At 33.5% G+C, this 20,052-nt stretch overlaps 3 protein-coding genes across 3 annotated transcripts in view; 1 reads left to right on the forward strand and 2 right to left on the reverse strand.

Annotated features, from left to right (window-relative positions):
- Nucleotides 1-1,647: 1,647 nt before the first annotated feature.
- Nucleotides 1,648-3,047, reverse strand: LOC111457532. The gene is made up of 2 exons (XM_023099781.1): nt 2,507-3,047; nt 1,648-2,050 (listed from the first exon to the last, which is right to left on the reverse strand). The coding sequence occupies exons 1-2, from the start codon at nt 2,979-2,981 to the stop codon at nt 1,971-1,973; spliced, it is 555 nt and encodes a 184-aa protein (XP_022955549.1). The 5' UTR covers nt 2,982-3,047; the 3' UTR covers nt 1,648-1,970.
- A 6,805-nt stretch (nt 3,048-9,852) lies between these two features.
- LOC111457527 (30S ribosomal protein S1) lies at nt 9,853-15,328 on the forward strand. The gene is given in 11 exon segments (XM_023099777.1): nt 9,853-9,990; nt 9,992-10,238; nt 10,710-10,869; nt 10,992-11,053; nt 12,337-12,496; nt 12,576-12,696; nt 13,671-13,752; nt 13,853-13,956; nt 14,342-14,420; nt 14,505-14,555; nt 14,999-15,328. Coding segments are annotated over 11 exon segments (1,275 nt in total). The 5' UTR covers nt 9,853-9,865; the 3' UTR covers nt 15,083-15,328.
- A 4,093-nt stretch (nt 15,329-19,421) lies between these two features.
- LOC111457533 (dCTP pyrophosphatase 1-like) overlaps nt 19,422-20,052 on the reverse strand; it is a 1,766-nt gene continuing 1,135 nt past the window's right edge. Inside the window, exon 2 of the mRNA XM_023099782.1 lies at nt 19,422-19,898. Within this exon, the coding sequence (XP_022955550.1) occupies nt 19,587-19,898 (312 nt within the window). The 3' untranslated portion in view covers nt 19,422-19,586. The remainder of the gene's footprint in view (nt 19,899-20,052) is intronic.

Below are 20,052 nucleotides of genomic sequence, written 5' to 3' on the forward strand. Positions count from 1 at the left end.
TGAACGTCAAGATTTGCACCACGACCTGGGATTGCGTATGAGTGCACAGATTGATTTAGCGTATTTGGTCAAGTGGTCTAATTCATCTATTTTTTTATATGTCCGATATTAGATATGTGTGCTTGTGGTAGCTGTGTGATTAATTTGTTTGACGTGTATCATACAAATATTATTATATGTATGTGGCGTCTTGCATACTTTGATCGACATGACATCATTAAATGAAATTGTGACAAGATGATTGATAAGTACTTCTCGATTTGGAGGCATAGGTTAGAAGCCTCTTTTTAAACAGTTTTAAGTTTCTCGATTTACTTTATATTTTTGTTGTGTGTGTATTGCAAGTAGAACATCAAACCATCAATCGTTAAGACGATTATAAACTCCTTATCTACAGAATTATACACTCGAGAATAGGTTAACTTATGCATGAAATCAAACCAAAATTAAGTATCATACGCCCCAAAGTCTCAGAATCTGAAAAAGGTCAAATATGGAACACCTAACCTTATCCCAAACTATATACTCGAGATTTGGTTAACTTGTGCTCGAAATCAAACCAAAATTAAGTATCATATCACAAGTTTTCAATACAAAACGCCAAAGCCTCAGAACTTGGAAAAGGTCAAGTATGATTGAAGTATCAAAGTGAAATACTGTAACCTTTTTTAACATTATCTGAAGTCACTATCCAACCATATGACCAACCTCATATAGAATTGGATAATCCTTTTGTAATATCACTTTTTCAATACTTGAACTGATCAACTCATGAACTATGCTACAAACACATCATAAGTCGGAACCTTTCAACTTTTACAATATCAATCCAACCATCCAAGCCACAAGGGGAATCAGAAATCAGTAAGTAGAGACGAGAGCGAGAACACACAACGCTCCCGGGATCTAATTTCGAGTTATTGAATAGCATAAACTAGAAGGGATTATGTGAGATCCCACGTTTGTTGAGGAGGAAGCGAAACATTCTTTATAAGGGTGTGAAAACCTCTCTCTAGTCACCCCTAGCAAATGCATTTTAAAAACTTCAAGGGAAAGGTTAAATGGAAAAATTCAAAGAAGACAATATCTGCTAGCGGTGAGCTTGAACTGTTACAAATGGTATTAAAACTAGACGTCGGGCAATGTGTCAATAAGGAGGCTGAAATCTAAAGGGGGTGGACGCCCAACGGTATGCAAACAAGGACGTTGGGCCCCAAAGGGGTGGATTGGAGGGTCCCACGTTGATTGGAGAGGGAAACGAGTGCCAGCAAAGACACTGCGCCCCAAAGGTGGGTGGGATTGTAAGATCCCACATCTATTGGGGAGGAGAACAAAACATTTATTATAAGGGTGTGAAAACCTCTCTCTAGCAAACGCGTTTTAAAAACCTTGAACGAAAGTCTGAAAGGGAAAGTTCAAAGAGGGCAATATCTACTCGCTATGAACTTGGGCGGCTACAAGTAGGTGAAATCAGGTCAGCTACCTTCAGATTGGGTCAAAACAGAGAAAAGAAGAACCAGTTTGATGGGTTAGGTTAGCACAGTTAGTTACCTCAGCATATGCAAAAAGGTCAAGGATAGAGACTTGGGTATTGGGTGTTATGGAAGCTACTATCTAGGCTCTCAAAGTCAAGACCACCGGCTAATGTTTAAACCAAAACAAACAGGAGATATAGAATTGATGAACTCATGCTAATTTATTCTCAAATGTACAAAAAGAACTACATATTTTACAAACTCTATCTTAGTCAGACTCATTTTGATGTATGGTTAATCTCAAACCTGACACATTCCTCTTCTTCTTCTCCTTCTTCTCCTTCTTCGTAAGTCAGACTCGTCAACCGATCCGTTCGTTCGTTCCATCTTTCTCAGACGCGCGCAACGTCGTCGACCATAAGGCTAAAGGTTACTACTGCAAAAATACGTATTCACTTCTCTCTAACAAACCAAAACTTCCATTCCATGGTGTTCTTAGTTGCATAATCTAACAGTACATGCCACTGCTTGAGCCCAAAATTTGAGCCTTGCCTTAACATCTTCAGGATGATCACCTGTTCGAGCAAACAAAGTTTAGCAAAAGAAGGATATCTTATATATTACAATCCTAAGCTCTAGATTATAGAACATGTAATCTTTCTTTTCAATATGTTCTTAATACTCGTGGAATCGAAGAACATATCGAGTACTAAACTCAGATGTTTAGTCATAAATCAGAGTAAATTAACTATTATTTTCAGTATATTTTTGATAAACTACACACATTTTTACGATAGAAGCAGGAAAATAATGAAGGTTTTCGTCCTAGATCTCTAAATTTTCAAATATTTTTACTCTGTTTTAGCCTCGAAGCAATTATTCATACAAGTTAGAAACAAAACTAGAAGGGATTATAGTCTAGAGATTAGAATCAAAGTTCAATCAACTAAGAGACAAGTTCAGCTCATGCTCAATTCAAACTGCACAAATCCAGTTCCGAAATCGAGATCGCACAGAAAAAGACCACTCACCAGGACTGGAGATCTTCCAATTCGCAATCGGACTCGACACAGAAGAACACGAATCCACCGGTGCCGCCGAGGCCGGTGAGCTCACCGGCGACTTCTGGTGATCGTCCATGTACTTTTGACTCATAGAATAACAGAGCTCCAACGCCGGCAGAGTGTTGCAGAGCTCCGGAATTTCATCGTAGCTAAAACCAAACCCTAGATCCACACATCCCTTAAGCTCATCAAGATCCTCATCCGTTAAGCTCTTCGTCCTCATCAAATCATCCTCATCCTCCACAAATCCCTCAAGCAAAACCTGATTCCTCTTCTTCATCTTCATCTTCTTCTTCACTCCCATTTGATCCGACTCATCCAAATCCGAATCCGACACAACTCCTTCCTCTACTTCAATGGAGATTTCATCATCTGGTTCCTCTCGAATTCCGTTCACAGAAGAAACCCACGTTTCAGATTCGCTAAACAAATCACTCCCCATTTTTCTCCTCCTTTTTAAAATTCGCTCCTCTTTTCGTAAAACGTGTCCGCAACGGAGCTGGTGAGAGCGCCTCGGGTTTATAAAGCCGAGTGAAATAGGAAAAGCAACTGTTTTTTTCCTTTTTAAAATTTATTTTTTGTTTTTTTTTTATTTGGATTATGTATGTATGTATGCATGATGACTCCTTCATGACATGATGACGTGTACAGTTGTGGGGACACGAATGGAGGGGTGAGAACACGTGGTTGCCATGTGGGACAGAACAGTCCATCAATCGGAGAACGACAACGTAGGATGTGGGGCCCCCTCCTCCGACAGGTGGTATTTTGTGTTGATCCTTTCTTAGTATATCCATATCCACAATTTTTTTTCTTTTTTCTTTTCTTCATATAATTTTCCCTATAAATTTAGATATTTTTATTTAAGAAGTTAATTGATAAAATAACGAAGATTATTGAGAGAAATAGTGGCACGTTAACTAATTAAAAAAAATATTGATTTATAAGTAAATAACATTATTTTTATTGTAACTAAAAATAAAAATACGAGAGCTTATATTCAAAATGGATAATATTTAGTTAAATATCGTAAAAATAATTAATTATTTAATTTAATTTTTAGTGATCCATAAATTATGTTTGACAAACTTAAAACTATTCATTAAATGGATATTTATTGGCATTACGCAATTTTAAAACTCCCCACTTCATTATTCTTAGATTATAATTAATTACTTGCATTAAAATCCAAGTATATAAAAATAGAATCAATAGTTATTAAATAGTAAATAATTTAAATAAAAATAAATTATTAAACGAATAGAATATTTATTTTTTCAAGCATTCAAAAATAAAATAAATATGACAAAAAAAATTAATTAAATAAATTTGAGTTGATTATTCAAACCGACCCATAAAATAATTTTCATTTACTTAAATGAAACTCGACCTAAATAAGTCGATAATTCAATTCAAATTAAGCTGATTGAGTTAAATTGATGAGTTTTTTAGGTCACTGAGTCATGAGAATTTTTTATAATCATAATTTATTTATAAATATTTACAAAATTCAATTTAAATATTTGTTTAAAAAGTTAAAACTAACATCAAATTCAAACAAAATTGTAAGAGATATGGATAAATAGGAATTTTAGGTTTTATTCATGAAAAGCTAACAAACTTTTGCTAAATTTGGAAGAACATGGGATAAATCTTGACCATTCAGGTCGGCACGTGCTGATCTGACACGTGGGAATCAAATCTAATCAAACTTAGAATTTTAGAAAACGCCAAATGGATTGCTATCCTTTCAATCCATTTTTATTTTTTTAATTTTTTAAAAATTATCACAAATTTTCATAATTTTTTAATTTTATAATTTTGAAAGTTAAAATATTAAATCGATATAAATATTATAATAACTTGAATGATTAGAGACATATTTTGAAATAATTTAAACTTTAAAAAAATAATTTTAATTATTTTAAAATGAACACAAAGTATGTCTTACACAATAATAATAATAATAATAATAATAATAATAATAATAATAATAATAATAATAATAATAATAATAATAATAATAATAATAATAAATCATATCATACAAATTAAGCGATACGTTGAAAAAGATATTGATATTATCCAATCTTTAATATATATAAATAATCAAGCTTGAAAAAGATATGGATGTTATCCCATCCCTAATAATATATATATATATATATATATATATATATATATATATTATCGTCTGTATATACTAATATACGAGTTATTTTAGCATACTTTACCTTTTTTAACATATATTTTAATAACGTGATTACTATATATCCTCCTTTTACATAACAACTAAATTATTTTGAATAATTATAATACAAAAATAATATTATAATAATGAGAAGAAAAAAAAAACAGCATAACTTTTATGATAATGTATTGCTTTATAAAAGCATATAATAAAAACTCTAGCTAAATATTGTGACTTAGAAATACCTAAAATAAATAATTTATAAAAAATTATAAAACTTATATATATATATATGGAAAAATAATGAAGGGAATTAGGTCATTGTCATAGACAAATGTTTGAAGTCCATGAACTTGGAATATAAAACAAGATACATGGGATGGGAGAGAATATTATAAATAATAAAACAAGTAATTAAAAAAAAAATAAAGAGAAAAATAAAAAATGAGTTTATCGATATTTTTCTATATATAACATGATCACATTATTTACTTATAATTATTCTCGTAAATTAATACGAATTTTTTTTAAGCATATTTAAAAAAAAAAAATTCAACTCTAAATAAAAACACGCTTAATTTTAGAATATATTTATATAAAAAAAATAATGAAATGGTTAAAAACTTGAAAGATCTCTGAACTATTCTTATGAAAGGGGATGCATGGATGTATGTATGCATCCAGCGCAATAAAACGACAAACAACAGCGCCGTAACTAAATGGTTAATTATTACCCATCCAACAACTTAGGGAAAAGTAATCAATAATTGATACCACCAATTACCATTTTTTTTAACCAATTTTTTTTTAACCATTTCTCTTTCTAGATATGCATATGATTGGTAGGTTATACGTGTTGTCCGTATCTAAATTGAGAAATTAATAAATTAATTGAGACGGTCGAAGTCAATTGTGGCGACCAATTAACAACTAGGTGTTCAAAGGTTAAAAAAAGTGAGACTTCTTTGTCAATCGAGTACTTGACCGTCATTAGTTCAAAAAACTTCGAACTATCAAACCTCTCTTTTGATTGTTCTCGTTCGTCGCTCACTCGAGATTCGATCAATTTTCCTCCTTACTGTTTGGTTTCTTGTAGCCATTCATGTCGTCGAATGTTGTTGTGTTACTAGAAAGGAAAATATAGGAGTTGTGCATGTAAAGGCTTCGACTAGTTCAGTTTCATCCAATCAACTATGTTCAGTTTAGTTCGATTAATATGATTTAATTATCATGTAAAAATTTAAATTCTATTATTTTAATTAATTCATTCATTAAATTGAATTTTAAAAATCTTATTATTCTATCTTGGTTTTTAAAAATCTTAAAATATTGATCTTGATAAATAAATAAATAAATAAATAAAACTAATTAAGAATGAAAATGGAATTTAAATTAAAAAATGAATAAATAAGATAAAGGGCATTTTGGGAATTATGATTTGTTGAAAGAGTGTAGCAAGGTTCATAGACACCATAATTTAGCTGTGGCTCTCTGTCAAGCTTTGTGTATCTGATACTCCAATTATATATATATATATATATATATATATATATATATATTTATTTATTTATTTATTTATTTATTTATTTTTATTAAAATAAAAATATTAAAAGAATCTTTATTTTTTATTTATTAAAATCAATCATTATCTGATTTTAATGTTTTTTTTCTTACAAGTAAATGTCCCATTTGCCCACAAAATCTGCCACCACCTGATTTTCTGATGTGCCCACTCCACGTTTCTCAGATGCCATTATTAAATTTTATATATATATATATATATATATATATATATATATATATATATATATAATTACATTTTTTTAATCTTTCTGTATTTCTAAGAAAAATAAAATATCTTCCTTGAATTTTTTTTATTCCTAAGTTAATAACTTCAATTTTTAAAAGTAAAAAAAAATATATTTTTAAAATACATTTTTTTAATGACTTTGATAGAAAATATTTTACTGTAGAATTATGAAATGGTCGAGTTTTTAAATAATTAATAATATCCGAGATATACTGAATAATAATATATTTTTATAGTCAATAATATGAATTCATATCATATGCACATGACGATATTAAAATATCGTGTCCAAATCTGGTTAATATATAATATAATATTATATTGTATAGTTTTATAAATAAATGGCAACTTTGTTTGTGGAGTTTATTATTTATTTTTAATTTGAATGTAAAAAAGATAATGACACCGTGGCACTTTTATTATTATTATATTTTTACTTTACTTATTGTATAAGTAACTTCACTGGAATTTTAGGCAATTTTTTTAATAAGAAAATCTGAAAAAACTGTCAATTTGATGGCTTTTAACATCTTCGAATATTAAAAATATATATATAAAGTTCAACGCTCCATTTGTTTAGCTTAATATAAAATTTAATCCTGCATAATTATGCTACTTTATTTCAAATCTAAGAAATTATTTGAGTTGTTGATTAATTTTTACTTTATAAGTTAAATAAATATAAAATAGTATTTTATTTTTAAAATTATTTATAATCCTTCGAAAAGTTTCAATAATATTTGGACCCTGGCTAAATCCACCCCTCTTTAGGGCTTAGTGTCTTTATTAGCACATCGTCTCGTGTCTATTATCCTTTCTCCAATCGATATGGGACTCTTGTCAAATCTACCCCTCTTTGGGGCTCAATGTCTTTACTAACACACCGTCTTGTGTCTACCCACCTTCGGGGAAGAGCAAGAACTTTCCTTCCTCCAATCGATATGGGACCCTGCCAAATCCACCCCTCTTTGGGGCTCAGCGTCTTTATTGGCACACTATCTCGTGTCTACCTCCCTTCGAGGAAGAGCAAGAACTTTCCGTCCTTTAATCGATGTGGGACCCCTGCAAAATCTATCCCTCTTTGGAGCTCAGCATTTTTACTGGCACACCGTCTTATGTCTACCATCCTTCGAGGAAGAGTGAGAAGGCTGACACATCGTCCGGTGTCTGGTTCTGGTACCATTTATAACGATCCCAAGTCCACCGCTAGCAGATATTATTCTTTTTAGGCTTTCACTTTCGGACTTCCCGTGAAGGCTTTAAAACGAGTATGGTGTTTTGTTCTCCTCTCCAACCAATACGAGACTCTCACATTTTTTAAGTAGCTTTAAAATATTTGTAAATAATTTATGAAGTGTTAATAAATGATTTTCATTCATATATCGACGATAATAACTTTTTTTGTGGTTGACAACTCACAATGAAATAAAAATAATTATATGGGCTTAATATATATATATATATATATATATTTTTGTTAATAAAAATATATTATAATTCAAAATTATTTTAAAATTTATGGTTCATTTATGCAATTTTAAAATCCCAAACCCGTTTTTTTTAAGATTATCCAAACGAACATCTATTTATGTTTGATTATTAATTATATTTATTAAATTAAAAAATTGCATTAAATACACAACTTTTTTGATAATTTATTAGTTATAAATTTAAATTTATATATTATCGGCCATCAAAAAAAAAAAAAAATATTAAGCAAAAAAAAAAGATCTTTTTCACACGGAACTTTCAAAATTAATGAAGTGGGACCCACAAAAAAGTCATTATCTTAAGAGATTAACGAATTATAAATGGGTCCCTAAGCCGAATACTTTTGCAGCCCTTTCCACGTCATATTCACATGTATGTATGGTTATATGGATGTATGGATGTATGATGTATGGATGGATGATTTGCACCGCGACTTATGAGTGATTCGCCAGATGGCCACGTAATCACTGGCAGGCAGGAATGGAGTACGACAATTACAGGCCAACAACCCACGTGGCCTCTCACTATCGGTCAATAAATTTCCTCTTCCGAAGAAAAATAAAAATAATATATGGGTCCCACCACTTGTGGGACCAACTATTTTTTTATATTTTATATTTATTATTATTATTATTTTTAGTTAAGTTTGAAAATTTTTAATTATTTTAAAAGTATATATTCTTAATTATTTATTTAATGTCATCTAAGAATTGGATTGAATTAGAAGACGCCAGCTGTATATATTGGTTTTGACTTTTATTGATTGTAAATTAATTTTATAAAGTACATTTTATAATATTATAATGATTTCATCCTTTTTATTAAAAAAAAAAAAAATGTTAGATTTATTAAAAATGGGCCAAGCAAGCTTTAGGCCCAATTGAATAGGCAATACTATTGGAGTGTGTAGCCTAAACCATGGTTTAGTATTTCACTAACTCGAGTTTGAGTTGGGTTGAAATTTTAGAAAATCGAAAGTTTGGGTTGGTTTATTGAATGAACATGACCATGTTCACTCTCTCAGTTCTCTCAGTTGAACAAGAAGCAAGCAATCTTTTTTGTGCTTCCCAAGAAATACGTCTACGAGGGAGAGATTTTTACACTTTTATAAGGAATGCTTCGTTCTCCTTCATTGAGGTGGGATCTCACACCCTCTCTTCTTTCTCTCCCAGTAGATTAAACGTTTAAGAAAAGTAATAACAGCTCGAGCAAGCGAGGTTTTAAGGGTTAGTTTTGGTGGTTTGGTTTGAGGGTGGGGTTAGGTTAAAAGAGTGTCTCCTGGAATTGAAGAATGTGTTAAAAGAGCCTTCTTCATATAATTTTTTTTTTCACATTTGGGCAGCAATATCCCTCTATCTTTGACCCGAGCTATATGATACACTGTGAGATCCCACGTCATTTGGAGAGGAGAACGAAACATTCCTTAAAAAGTAAATAATATCTCTCTCTAGCAAACGTGCCTTAAAAACCATAAAGTGAACGACGATGCGTAATGCATGAAAGCGAACAATATCTACTATGGGCGAGCTTAGACTGTTAGAGATGATAACTAAGTGAGATGGATTTTGAGATCCCACATTTGTTGGAGATGAAAATGTTTGGAAATCTCTTCTTAATAAACATGTTTTAAAACCGTGAGACTGATGCAATAGCATGTTACATGCAGAAACTCGTATGGAGGTTGAATTGATGAGTATGGTGGAAGGGCAAAAGAAGCAGTGGAGAAGTTGAATAGAAGCATGAGCAAATTGATGATGAATAATTAATGAATTATTTGAAGTAACTATAAATTAGGAACCAAACATAACAAAGAAATGAAATGGGTGAGACGTGTATGCTTTTGCGTCACCCAAATAACGGATTCCTTCCAATCGGATTTGCGGCAGTTCGTGGCTTTCCATTTCGAGCTCAATCCGAATGCTTTGCCACCGCGCTCCTCCCCGCCATTTCCTTCCCTCTCACCTCCCAACATGCCGATCTTTGCTGCTACAACGCTCGGATCTCTCTCCGCTCATTCATTTCTTTCACTCTCCGCCTCCGCTGATGCTTCTAACTCCCTTTCAACCTCCTTCCTTTTAACCCATAAATCTCCCTCTAAACGCCCTTCCAATTTCGCCGCCAGAGTTTCCCTTTCCGGAAAACCGGAGCCCATTGCCGGAGTTCTGGAAAGTTCGCCGTCATCGCCGGAGTCAGTTCGACGTGCTCGGGTGAGTACATTGTTCATCCCTTCTTTCTTTTAATCGAACAACTGGGGTTTTCTTTTATATCCGATTTTCTCTTTAAATGAATCACTCTGGAAGTTACAAGTTTTCTGAATTCAAATTCGAATTCTGGTTCCAAGCGCTGAAGGTTTTGAACAATTCATTAGAAGTGTATGTGTGAAGCTTTTGGCACTCAATTCCGTCAAGATTTTGAGATTAGGTTTTCATTTTCACCGCCAGATATTCTGTTTCCGCTCAACTATTTCACTTGGGGCATTGAATTGCAGCCTTATAGTTTTGTTGTTCAACCATGCAATATCAAGGGCTAAAGATGATGCCATGGGTTCAAAAGGATCATCTCTTAGCCATCATGATTGGATGTTTGTTGGTGGGAGAAAAAAGTTTATGCTTAGCCTGAATTTGTATGAGTATTGTTAAACTCTTATATTCTAATACTTGGTTTCTGCAAAGAAGTAGAGATCTGCTGATTGGAAGACAGCGAGGGAATACCTTGATAGTGGATTTATCTTCAAAGGTAGGATTGAAGGTTCGAATGCTGGAGGTTTACTCGTCCGATTTTATTCTCTTGTGGGGTTTCTTCCATTCCCTCTATTGAGCCCTGCTCATTCTTGTAAAGGTACAAGTGCTCTTAATCCTTTGTGCTATATGCTATTAGACGAAGTCAGTAGTTTACCCAATAATGACTTGAATTGCTTGAGGTATATGTGTTTCAAGCTTTTTAACATGAATTTCTTGCAGAACCATACAAGAGTATCCAAGATATTGCAAAAAGCTTAATTGGTTCACTTATACCAGTGAAGGTAGTTAACTACTAAAGTTGTCCTTAATTTTAATCGTTTATAGTTTTGAAAGCATCTCTTCTAGTTGGCTGAAGAATGGTGTATTTCTATTTGCTTCGCCACTCCCTAGTGTCCAACATGAGCACACTAGGTAGGTCATGTGTCAAACGTGTGTTCAACACACCAAAATAAAACTCATTTTTTGTATTTGTTTCTTTAACTTTTCTTTTGAAACTCAGACGTTTAGTACTTTCAATTAGCCATATGTTCACAGAATCTGAGACAGATATGAGGGGTATATCTTTGTTCAAGGGGAGGAGACTAAGGGCGCGATAGTCCTGACACCATGTACCCCACAATGTAATTTAGGCTTGTACTTTGTCTAGGTTGTTGCCTTGGGGATGTCAAGAACAAACTCTCGTAGTCAATTGAGACGATTGAGAGTGGATGGATGAGTGTAGGTGTAAGTGGTACTTCGTTCAAGGAGAGAATGGTTAGGAGTGCAAACAAAGTCTCACATCGACTGGGCAAGGGAGAGATCCATGCTTTATAAGTGAGAACAATTATGTCTATTGGTATGAAGCCTTTTAGGTGAATCAAAAGCAAAACCACAAGGTCTTAAACCAAAAGTCGATAATATCGTACCATTGTGGAAATATGTGGAGGGTCGATTGTCCATAACAGAATTTTCATTTTTTTACGGAGTGGGGCACCAAAGACTTCCTTGTATTGAATCTTTCTTTCTATTTTCTTTTTTCGTGTTCTTCAGCTTTAGCTGGGACAGATGCTTCTTTGGCTCCTGTAACTTCTAGAGAAAATGATCACTCTCCCCTCCGGTTGAAATTTCTTGCTCACTGTCTCCGCTTTGCTCCCTCTTATATTCTTCCTTTCCTCTGTCAAATATTTTCCTGAAGTTCCTCAAATCATTTCCCAAACTATGCACCAACATCTCTTTTGAAATTGAACTATGGGATGGTGCCCTTGCTTCTTCTGTTCTAAATCTAATGAATTAAAACTCAACTGATCCAATTTAGGTCCAAATTCTTTTATTTCTATCATAATTGGTTAATAAAGAAAGTAAAACACTTGGATCATGTGGCTACACCATATTACATGTATTCATAAAGTGAAACAGAGAAAGTTGTAATGTAATTGTTTATGAGGGAAATGAAGGAAAAAAAATTAGGAGTCTATTCCATTTGGGCGAGATAGTTCTTTCATCATTCATATTCACAGTTGACCATCCCTGCTTTTGAAATATTTAGGTGAGAATACATTAAACCCTGTCTTTTCTTATTTTCTAGGTTATCCAAGCAGATGAGAAAAACAAGAATTTGATATTTTCAGAGAAGGAAGCTGCATGGTCAAAGTTTTCTGAGAAAGTTGGTGTGGGAGATGTCTATGAAGCTAGAGTTGGCTCTTTGGAGGATTATGGTGCCTTTGTACATTTACGTTTCTCTGATGGTGATATTTTGTGTTCTATTAAGCTTATGTACTGATATATTAAGAAATCAATTACCACTTATTTTCCCAAATTCTACAGGTCTCTATCATCTTACTGGGCTAGTACATATATCAGAAGTTTCATGGGATCTAGTTCAGGATGTAAGAGACATCTTAAGCGAGGGTGACGAAGTGAGGGTGAAAGTCATTGATGTTGATAGGCAAGTCTTGTCAGAGTTCTTTTTGTCACCAGCTAATTTGCCCCTTCTAGGAAATTCTGTTATTTGAAGTATTTTTATCCACTATAAAACATATACAAGGCTTTCTCTTGATTACAGATAATTGTTATATAGTGTTATAATGAAGTGCAAATTATGAGCTCAATCATATTCAGCGCAAGCTTGTTAGCTAGCTAGTTACAGCCGTTATTGTTTGTAATCAGTGCTGTAACTAGAGATGGGTATAGTTATTGTACCAAACTTACTTGTGAGATCCCACATCTGTTGGAGAGGGGAACGAAACATTCTTTATAAGGGCGTGGAAACCTCTCCTTAGCAGACACGTATTAAAAACCTTGAGAGGAAGCCTGTAAGGAAAAGCCAAAAGAGTACAATATCTGATAGCAGTGGGCTTAGCCTGTTACAAATAGTAGTAGAGCCAGACACCGGACGGTGTGCCAGCGAGGACGCTGAGCCCAGAAGGGGGTGGACACTAGGCCCCCGTTGGGGGGTGGATTGTGTGATCCCATATCGGTTGGAGAGGGGAACGAAACATTATTTATAAGGGTGTGGAAACTTCTCCCTAGTAGACGCATATTAAAAACCTTGAGGGGAAGCCCGAAAGGGAAAACTCAAAGAGGACAATATCTGCAAGTGGTGGGCTTGAATTGTTACATTATCGATGAAACATGAAATATAGACTCGTTCTTTGGTGGATGTAGACCAATTATTGGGTCGAGCCACTTAAAAATCTTGTGAGTTCCTCTGCTGTTTCTTTCCTTCTTAATCTTTGTAAATTGTTCTGATTCTGGTTAAAACCCAGATTAGCCATAGGCGAAAGATGATTATTTTTGTAGAAGGTTAAAAAATGGAAAACGAGGAAAATGTGATAAGACTTGCTAAATTTATATCATCTCAAGCTTTTAGGCCATTGCCTATTGCCATGCATTGTCAGCTGTCTTATTGGTTTTATGCAGGGACAAGTCGAGGATCACATTATCCATTAAACAACTCGAGGAAGATCCACTGTTGGAAACATTGGACAAAGTAATACCGCAGGTTAGTGAAGCATTGATGTACGCATTTAGTCAGCCTTTTCAACTACTTTCATCTCATAACTGAGCTTTAACTACATGAACATCATAATTTATTATAACAGGATGATTCTGCTGAACCTGATTCATTCGGACCTAAAAGTGACAGCGAAATCATACCCCTTCCTGGACTTGATACAATATTTGAAGAGCTACTGCAAGAAGAAGGGTATGTTTCTCTAATCTTCAAAGCTATGGAGAGCACTGTCTAAAAAGATTACTGGTAACAACATGGACATCAACAGTACTAATAAATATGCCTCGGCTTGTTCTGAATTTTATGAGTTTTAACTTTTGTGTTAGACAGACAATGTGATGTACATACAAATATTTATATACATTCGTACACATACGTTTAGGGTTCAAATATGAGATGAATTGGCTGACACTGAACAAACTAAAGAGGGCTTGTCTGGGACTTCGTGCATTTTTTTCACTTCATTGATAAACTTTGTTAGATTTTGAGTCATTGGTAGGGATCATATTATCAGCATGTGAGTTCTCAAGTTATATTATCAGCAGTATGATCTTAATACGACTGGTTTGAATATCAGTATAGAAGATGTTCATATCAACCGACAAGGATTTGAGAAACGGGTGGTTTCACAAGACCTACAGCTATGGCTATCAAATGTAAGATGGTTTGTTACTAAGACTATTATGTGGGGTTTAGTCATTTGCTTCAATTTCTCAATTGTCATCTTACTGTTCTTGTAGGCACCTCCTGTTGAAAAGAAGTTCACTCTCCTTGCTCGTGCTGGGAGGCAGGTAGTGTTTCTCCTTCTTACACACACACGAGCATGAGCACATGCATACAGATACTAACTATAACGGCCCAAGCCCGCTACTAGCAGATATTGTTCTCTTTGGGCTTTCCCTTTCGAGTTTCCCTCAAGGTTTTTAAAACGCACTTGTTAAGGAGAGGTTTCCACGCCTTTATAAAGAATGTTTCATTCCCCTCTCCAACCGATGTGGGATCTCACAATCCACCTCTTTGGGGACCCAGCGTCCTTGCTGCGGTGTGTGGCTCTGATACCATTTGTAATGGCCCAAGCCCACTGCTAGCATATATTGTCCTCTTTGGGTTTTCCCTCAAAGTTTTTAAAACGCGTCTACTAGGGGAGGTTTCCACACCCTTATAAAGAATGTTTTGTTCTCCTTTCCAACTAATGTAGGATCTCACACTTATCACTAATTGTTTGTAATTTTAGGTTCAAGAAATACAGCTGACAACATCACTCGATCAGGAAGGTATTAAAAGGGCATTGCAGCGAGTATTGGAACGTGTCCCATGATTTGGAAACAGAGTTCGATTTTGAATGAAGCTGTCTGTAAAGAAGATGATATCAATTCAATTGTTCCAAGTAAGTTGTATATCTTGTCTGGTCTCTACGTCTATTCTAATGGTAAAAGGTTCTTATAAGCATGAATGCTCGATCATTGTCTGACAGCCTTCATCTGGGAGGATTTGTAGTCTTTGCTTCTCATAGCCAATATATATATATATATCTTGTATATGTATATTTCGTTTTTTCTTATTTCATCCTCATTTCTGCCTAGAGATATGAGGCTCGTCTAACTTGACTTGACCCATGACCTTATAGATCAAGTTTTCCCCATCTCAGTTTAGAGTTAAACGGACATCTCTAAACTTAATCACATGATATTAGTTATCATGAAACTTTTGTCATTCTAGTAAAACTCGATGCTATGTTCTCTTCTCGTGTTAGTGTTGAATAGTGTTTGGTGACTTCACCGATTAGATAAATATAATATCTTCCTCAATAAAAACTTAAGAAGAATTTTATATGGGTATACCTACCGATATGGAATCCACAAAAGAATTACTAGTAAAATGCATGAACTCTAAAAAATATTCTTCGGGGCTTGAAACAATATCCAAGATTTTTGTTTGAAAAGTATTCAATGTGGATGCTTTGTCCTTATGGATCATGAGGAAGAAATAAGAAACCTAAAATTACTCTCGACTAAAGAGATGGAAGATCTCGACTACTTCCTAACAATGGAAATGACACACTCAAGGAAAGGTTTGTGTATTTCTATATGAAAATATGTGATTTGTTATTTGGAGGAAACAAGTATGCTCGAGTTTAAGCCCTCTAATATTTCAATCGATTCTAATTGCAACTCGAGCAAAGAAAAAATATCTATTAATAAGGAAAGTCTCATCTCATCTCTCTATATCCCGTTTGTAAATTTGTATCTCTGTAGTTATGTTTCATTGTCATATTCTTCTCTTCAAAGTTATGTATTTTGTGTACCGATATGCCATTTTATTTTAATCATGTAGAGTCTGAAGAATGATTTTAAATTTACTGTCTAGTAGATATTGTCTTATTTGAGTTTTCCTTCCAGGATTTTAAAATGCCGTTTGTTTGTCAAGGAGAGGTTTCCAAACCCTTATACCCATGTGAGATCTCACAATCCACCCCCTTTCGGATTCCAGCATTCTTGCTGTCACACCGTCTTATGTCCACCCTTTTAGGGCTCAGCCTCCTTGCTTCGGATTCCAGCATTCTTGCTGTCACACCGTCTTATGTCCACCCTTTTAGGGCTCAGCCTCCTTGCTTCGGATTCCAGCATTCTTACTGTCACACCGTCTTATGTCCACCCTTTTAGGGCTCAGCCTCCTTGCTGGCACATCACCCAGTGTTTGACTATAATACCATTTATACAGCCCAAACCCACTACTAGCAGATATTATCCTGTTTGAGTTTTTCCTTTCGAGTTTTTCATCAAGGGTTTTAAAACCCGTCTACTAGGAAGAGGTTTCCATACCGTTGTTTCGTTCTCCTCCCCAACTGACGTGGGATCTCAAAGGTAGTGTTGATCATGAAACTTTCAAAGCATAGAAATTAAACTCTAAACCTTAGTACATTCGAAAATTGTAGTGACGCCTTGTTAGGAAAGGAAGGGCCCTGTAAGTTTGAGGCACATGACACATTTAGAGTCAACTCCTATATGTATGCTTTACAGAGTAAAAGGTTTTAGGTCCTTTCAATAGGACCACAATTTCATTTATGTTATGCGTGTATCTTTTTTTAAGTATAGTTTATAAATAAAAAATCACATTTATTGAACTAAACTAAAAAAATATATATATTAATTATAAATTTAGTCGATAACTTAATAGAAAATCCCTCAATATTTAAGGATTAAATAGACATTATAACATCCCAAGCCTACCGTTAGTAGATATTGTCTGCTTTGGCCCGTTATATATCGTTGTTAGCCTCACGGTTTGAAAATGCAGTCTACTAGGGAGAGATTTTCACACCCTTATAATTGTTCATTTCCCTCTCCAACCGATGTGAGATCTCACAAAGCTTACAAATAAAAAAACAATCACGTCATAATAAAATAAAATAAAATATGAATTTGACACCTCCAGACTCGACATTCCCTTACGACATGACCATAATACTTACTTATCTTGAACTGCTTCTAAAAGCGAAAGGTATTCCAAAAGACCAACACGACAGGACCATTTTATTTTTATGGTCAGTCTCGTTTAAACGCGGTTGGTTGGGTAAAAGAAGACGATGATTAAAGGAATAAACAAACAAATGCGTTATAAATTATTAATGTAATAATTGGTTAGAGGAGAGGCTTAAAATTCCCATGTTAATGTTGGGTATGAACCATAAGTAATCACTCATCCTTTGCACGCGCAAACCCAACATCCTCTTCTAATTCTTTTTTATTCTCTAACTTTTGCCTCTCCTCTTTCTTCTATTTAAATATTACACCCTCACAAATCTATTATTTATTTTATACCCCTCCATAAAAAGAGTATTAAATTATCAAATATAATATATTCGATAAATATGTTTGTTGAAATAAAATTAGATAATAAAATTGTTTAATTGAGAGTTAGTAATGAAAATAATTTGATAACGACCCGCATTAGTAGATCTCTAAGTTTGAGAGCTTCAACGGCCTCAAACATAAATATTAATGTTTTAATTTTATGTCTAATAAAATTTTAATGGAAAGAAGGAAAGAAAAAAAAGAAAAGTTTTAGACTTGACATCTAATGAAAATAAAAAAAAAACTTAGTCGACACGGGTTATTAAACATACGGAGAGTCGAGGGGGTTCGGGTTAGGGTTAGGTTTAGGGTAGGAATGGTAGAAGCATGGGTTGGTATTTGGTTTGGTTGGAGTGGCAGAAAGAAGAGGCAGATAGGGTTTGGGGTATCCCTCTGCCAATTGAAATGTCTTCTCTTCCCCCACATTTCCCCACCTCTTTTATTTTTTTTATTTTCCCCCTTCTTAAAAAAAAAATTGATTTTTTTTTTTTTTTTATAAATATTTTAAAAGTACCATTGGTTTAAAAATTATTTAGAATAGATAAATAAGAGCGAATTAATAAAAATATTTCAAAAATACCCTTTTAACTTTAAAAAATTTTGTTAATAATTTTATAATTTTAAAAAACTTAAAAAATAATTGATTAGATAAAATAGAACCAAATGAAAATAGCTGTAAATCACTAAGAAAATAACATAATTGATACATTTTAATTTATACCAAAATTTTATAATTTTACTGAAATTCTCGATATTTTCGGTTATTTGGAATTCAAGAAATAAAAATGAAAATAAATGGAGTAAAAGCCCATGCATTATCAAACTGATAGCTCTGCACACATTATATTTTCCCATTTATTTCCTACCTATTAATTTTTAAAAAATAAGGAAGTTTTCAAATTTAATTTTAGAAATTTTAAAAACAATTTAGTTTTATGTTATCATGTTTGCATACCAAGAGATTTCTCTCAAAATAACAAAATATAGTTTGGTTTTATTTTTCAACTGAAAAATATTATATTTATTTAAAAAATAATATAAAAATTCTTCCTTTATCCATTTAATCTAAAATAATTTAAAAATCCATTCACAAAGTATCTACAGATATTATATAGTAGCAGATATATAATATTACAAACTTGGTTTTAGATTCTTCTTTACATTTGATTTTTTAGGGTGACATATAAAGAAAATTAATAAAAATTAATTACATAAAAAGAAAAAATCAAGCTTCATTATATATAAACCTGTTCCAGAATGATTTTAAAGATAGCAATTTGAGCAAAGTGATATTGGTTATTCCTTAATAACTCAAAATCAGAATAATTTTTTTTTTTTATAAAAAATTAAAAAATTAAAAATGACCAAAAGTCAGACCATGATGGGACCTAGTGGTCATTGGAGTTGGTGAAAAAAAAAAAAAAAGGTCTTCGAAAAAATGGATTCGAGACAGTGACGGCCTATCTTGACATTAAAATTCCAGGAATTTTCTTGGTTGAGTTTTATGCAAGCTATCTATCTTACTTAGATAATGCACTGAAAATAGGGATAGAAGAAGAAGAAGAAGACACACCAAAAGCCATATTTTAATAAATGGCTTTATGATGCACTGAAATCATATTTTAAAACCACCCCAAAAAAGATTGGGGGACACCCAAAAGAAAAGAAGCATTTTTGAAATGACATGAACTCAGGCAAGAAACCACACAAATCAACAAAGCCCCAGGAGTCAGTGGGGGCGTATATGGGGACACCCCTAAAGGCTTATATACTGCAACGGAAAGGGGTTAGCAAAAGACAAAATGTGTGGAAGTATATCATTAAATATACTCAAAAGAAGAGCCCATGACACATGACAACAACGTTTAGAAGCTATCCAAGTTAAGTCATAAAGACATAATATATAAAATCATACCACCAAAGTTCAGAAGAGACACCATCACTGCTTCTCTGATGCCGCTGCTGCTCTCACTGTTTATTGGGGTCTTCTTTTCCATCGCTTTCATTGCAATCGGCTTCGCTGCTGCTGATTTGTGTGTGTTTTCTTGACGACCCTTTGCAAAGCTTGACTGGATATTTCTTGGCATTCAGCTCCAGCTTCCGTAGAGCTGCTTTACCAAGATCAATCCCACATATGTCAGCGAGCCTAACAAGGTACAGCAAAACGTCTGAGAGTTCTTCCCCAAGATGTTGTTTCTCTTCATCTTTCCAGCCAGGAAGGCCTCTTGGAACCTCCCCTTTCCACTGGAATATCTCAGACAACTCTCCCACTTCACCCACCTGAAGTATTCCAAACAGAAAATAAAAGCCATGAGAAGAAGAAAACACTGCTAGATAGATCTCTCCCCCCCTTGGCAGTCATCAAAGCTGGGCTATTCAACCACAAGATAAACATACAAAACTTCCAAAAAAAAAAAAAAAAAAAAAAAAAAAA

This window comes from Cucurbita moschata, unplaced genomic scaffold (genome assembly GCF_002738365.1).
Source record: "Cucurbita moschata cultivar Rifu unplaced genomic scaffold, Cmos_1.0 Cmo_Scf00020, whole genome shotgun sequence".
In the NCBI taxonomy this organism is placed as follows: domain Eukaryota; kingdom Viridiplantae; phylum Streptophyta; class Magnoliopsida; order Cucurbitales; family Cucurbitaceae; genus Cucurbita; species Cucurbita moschata.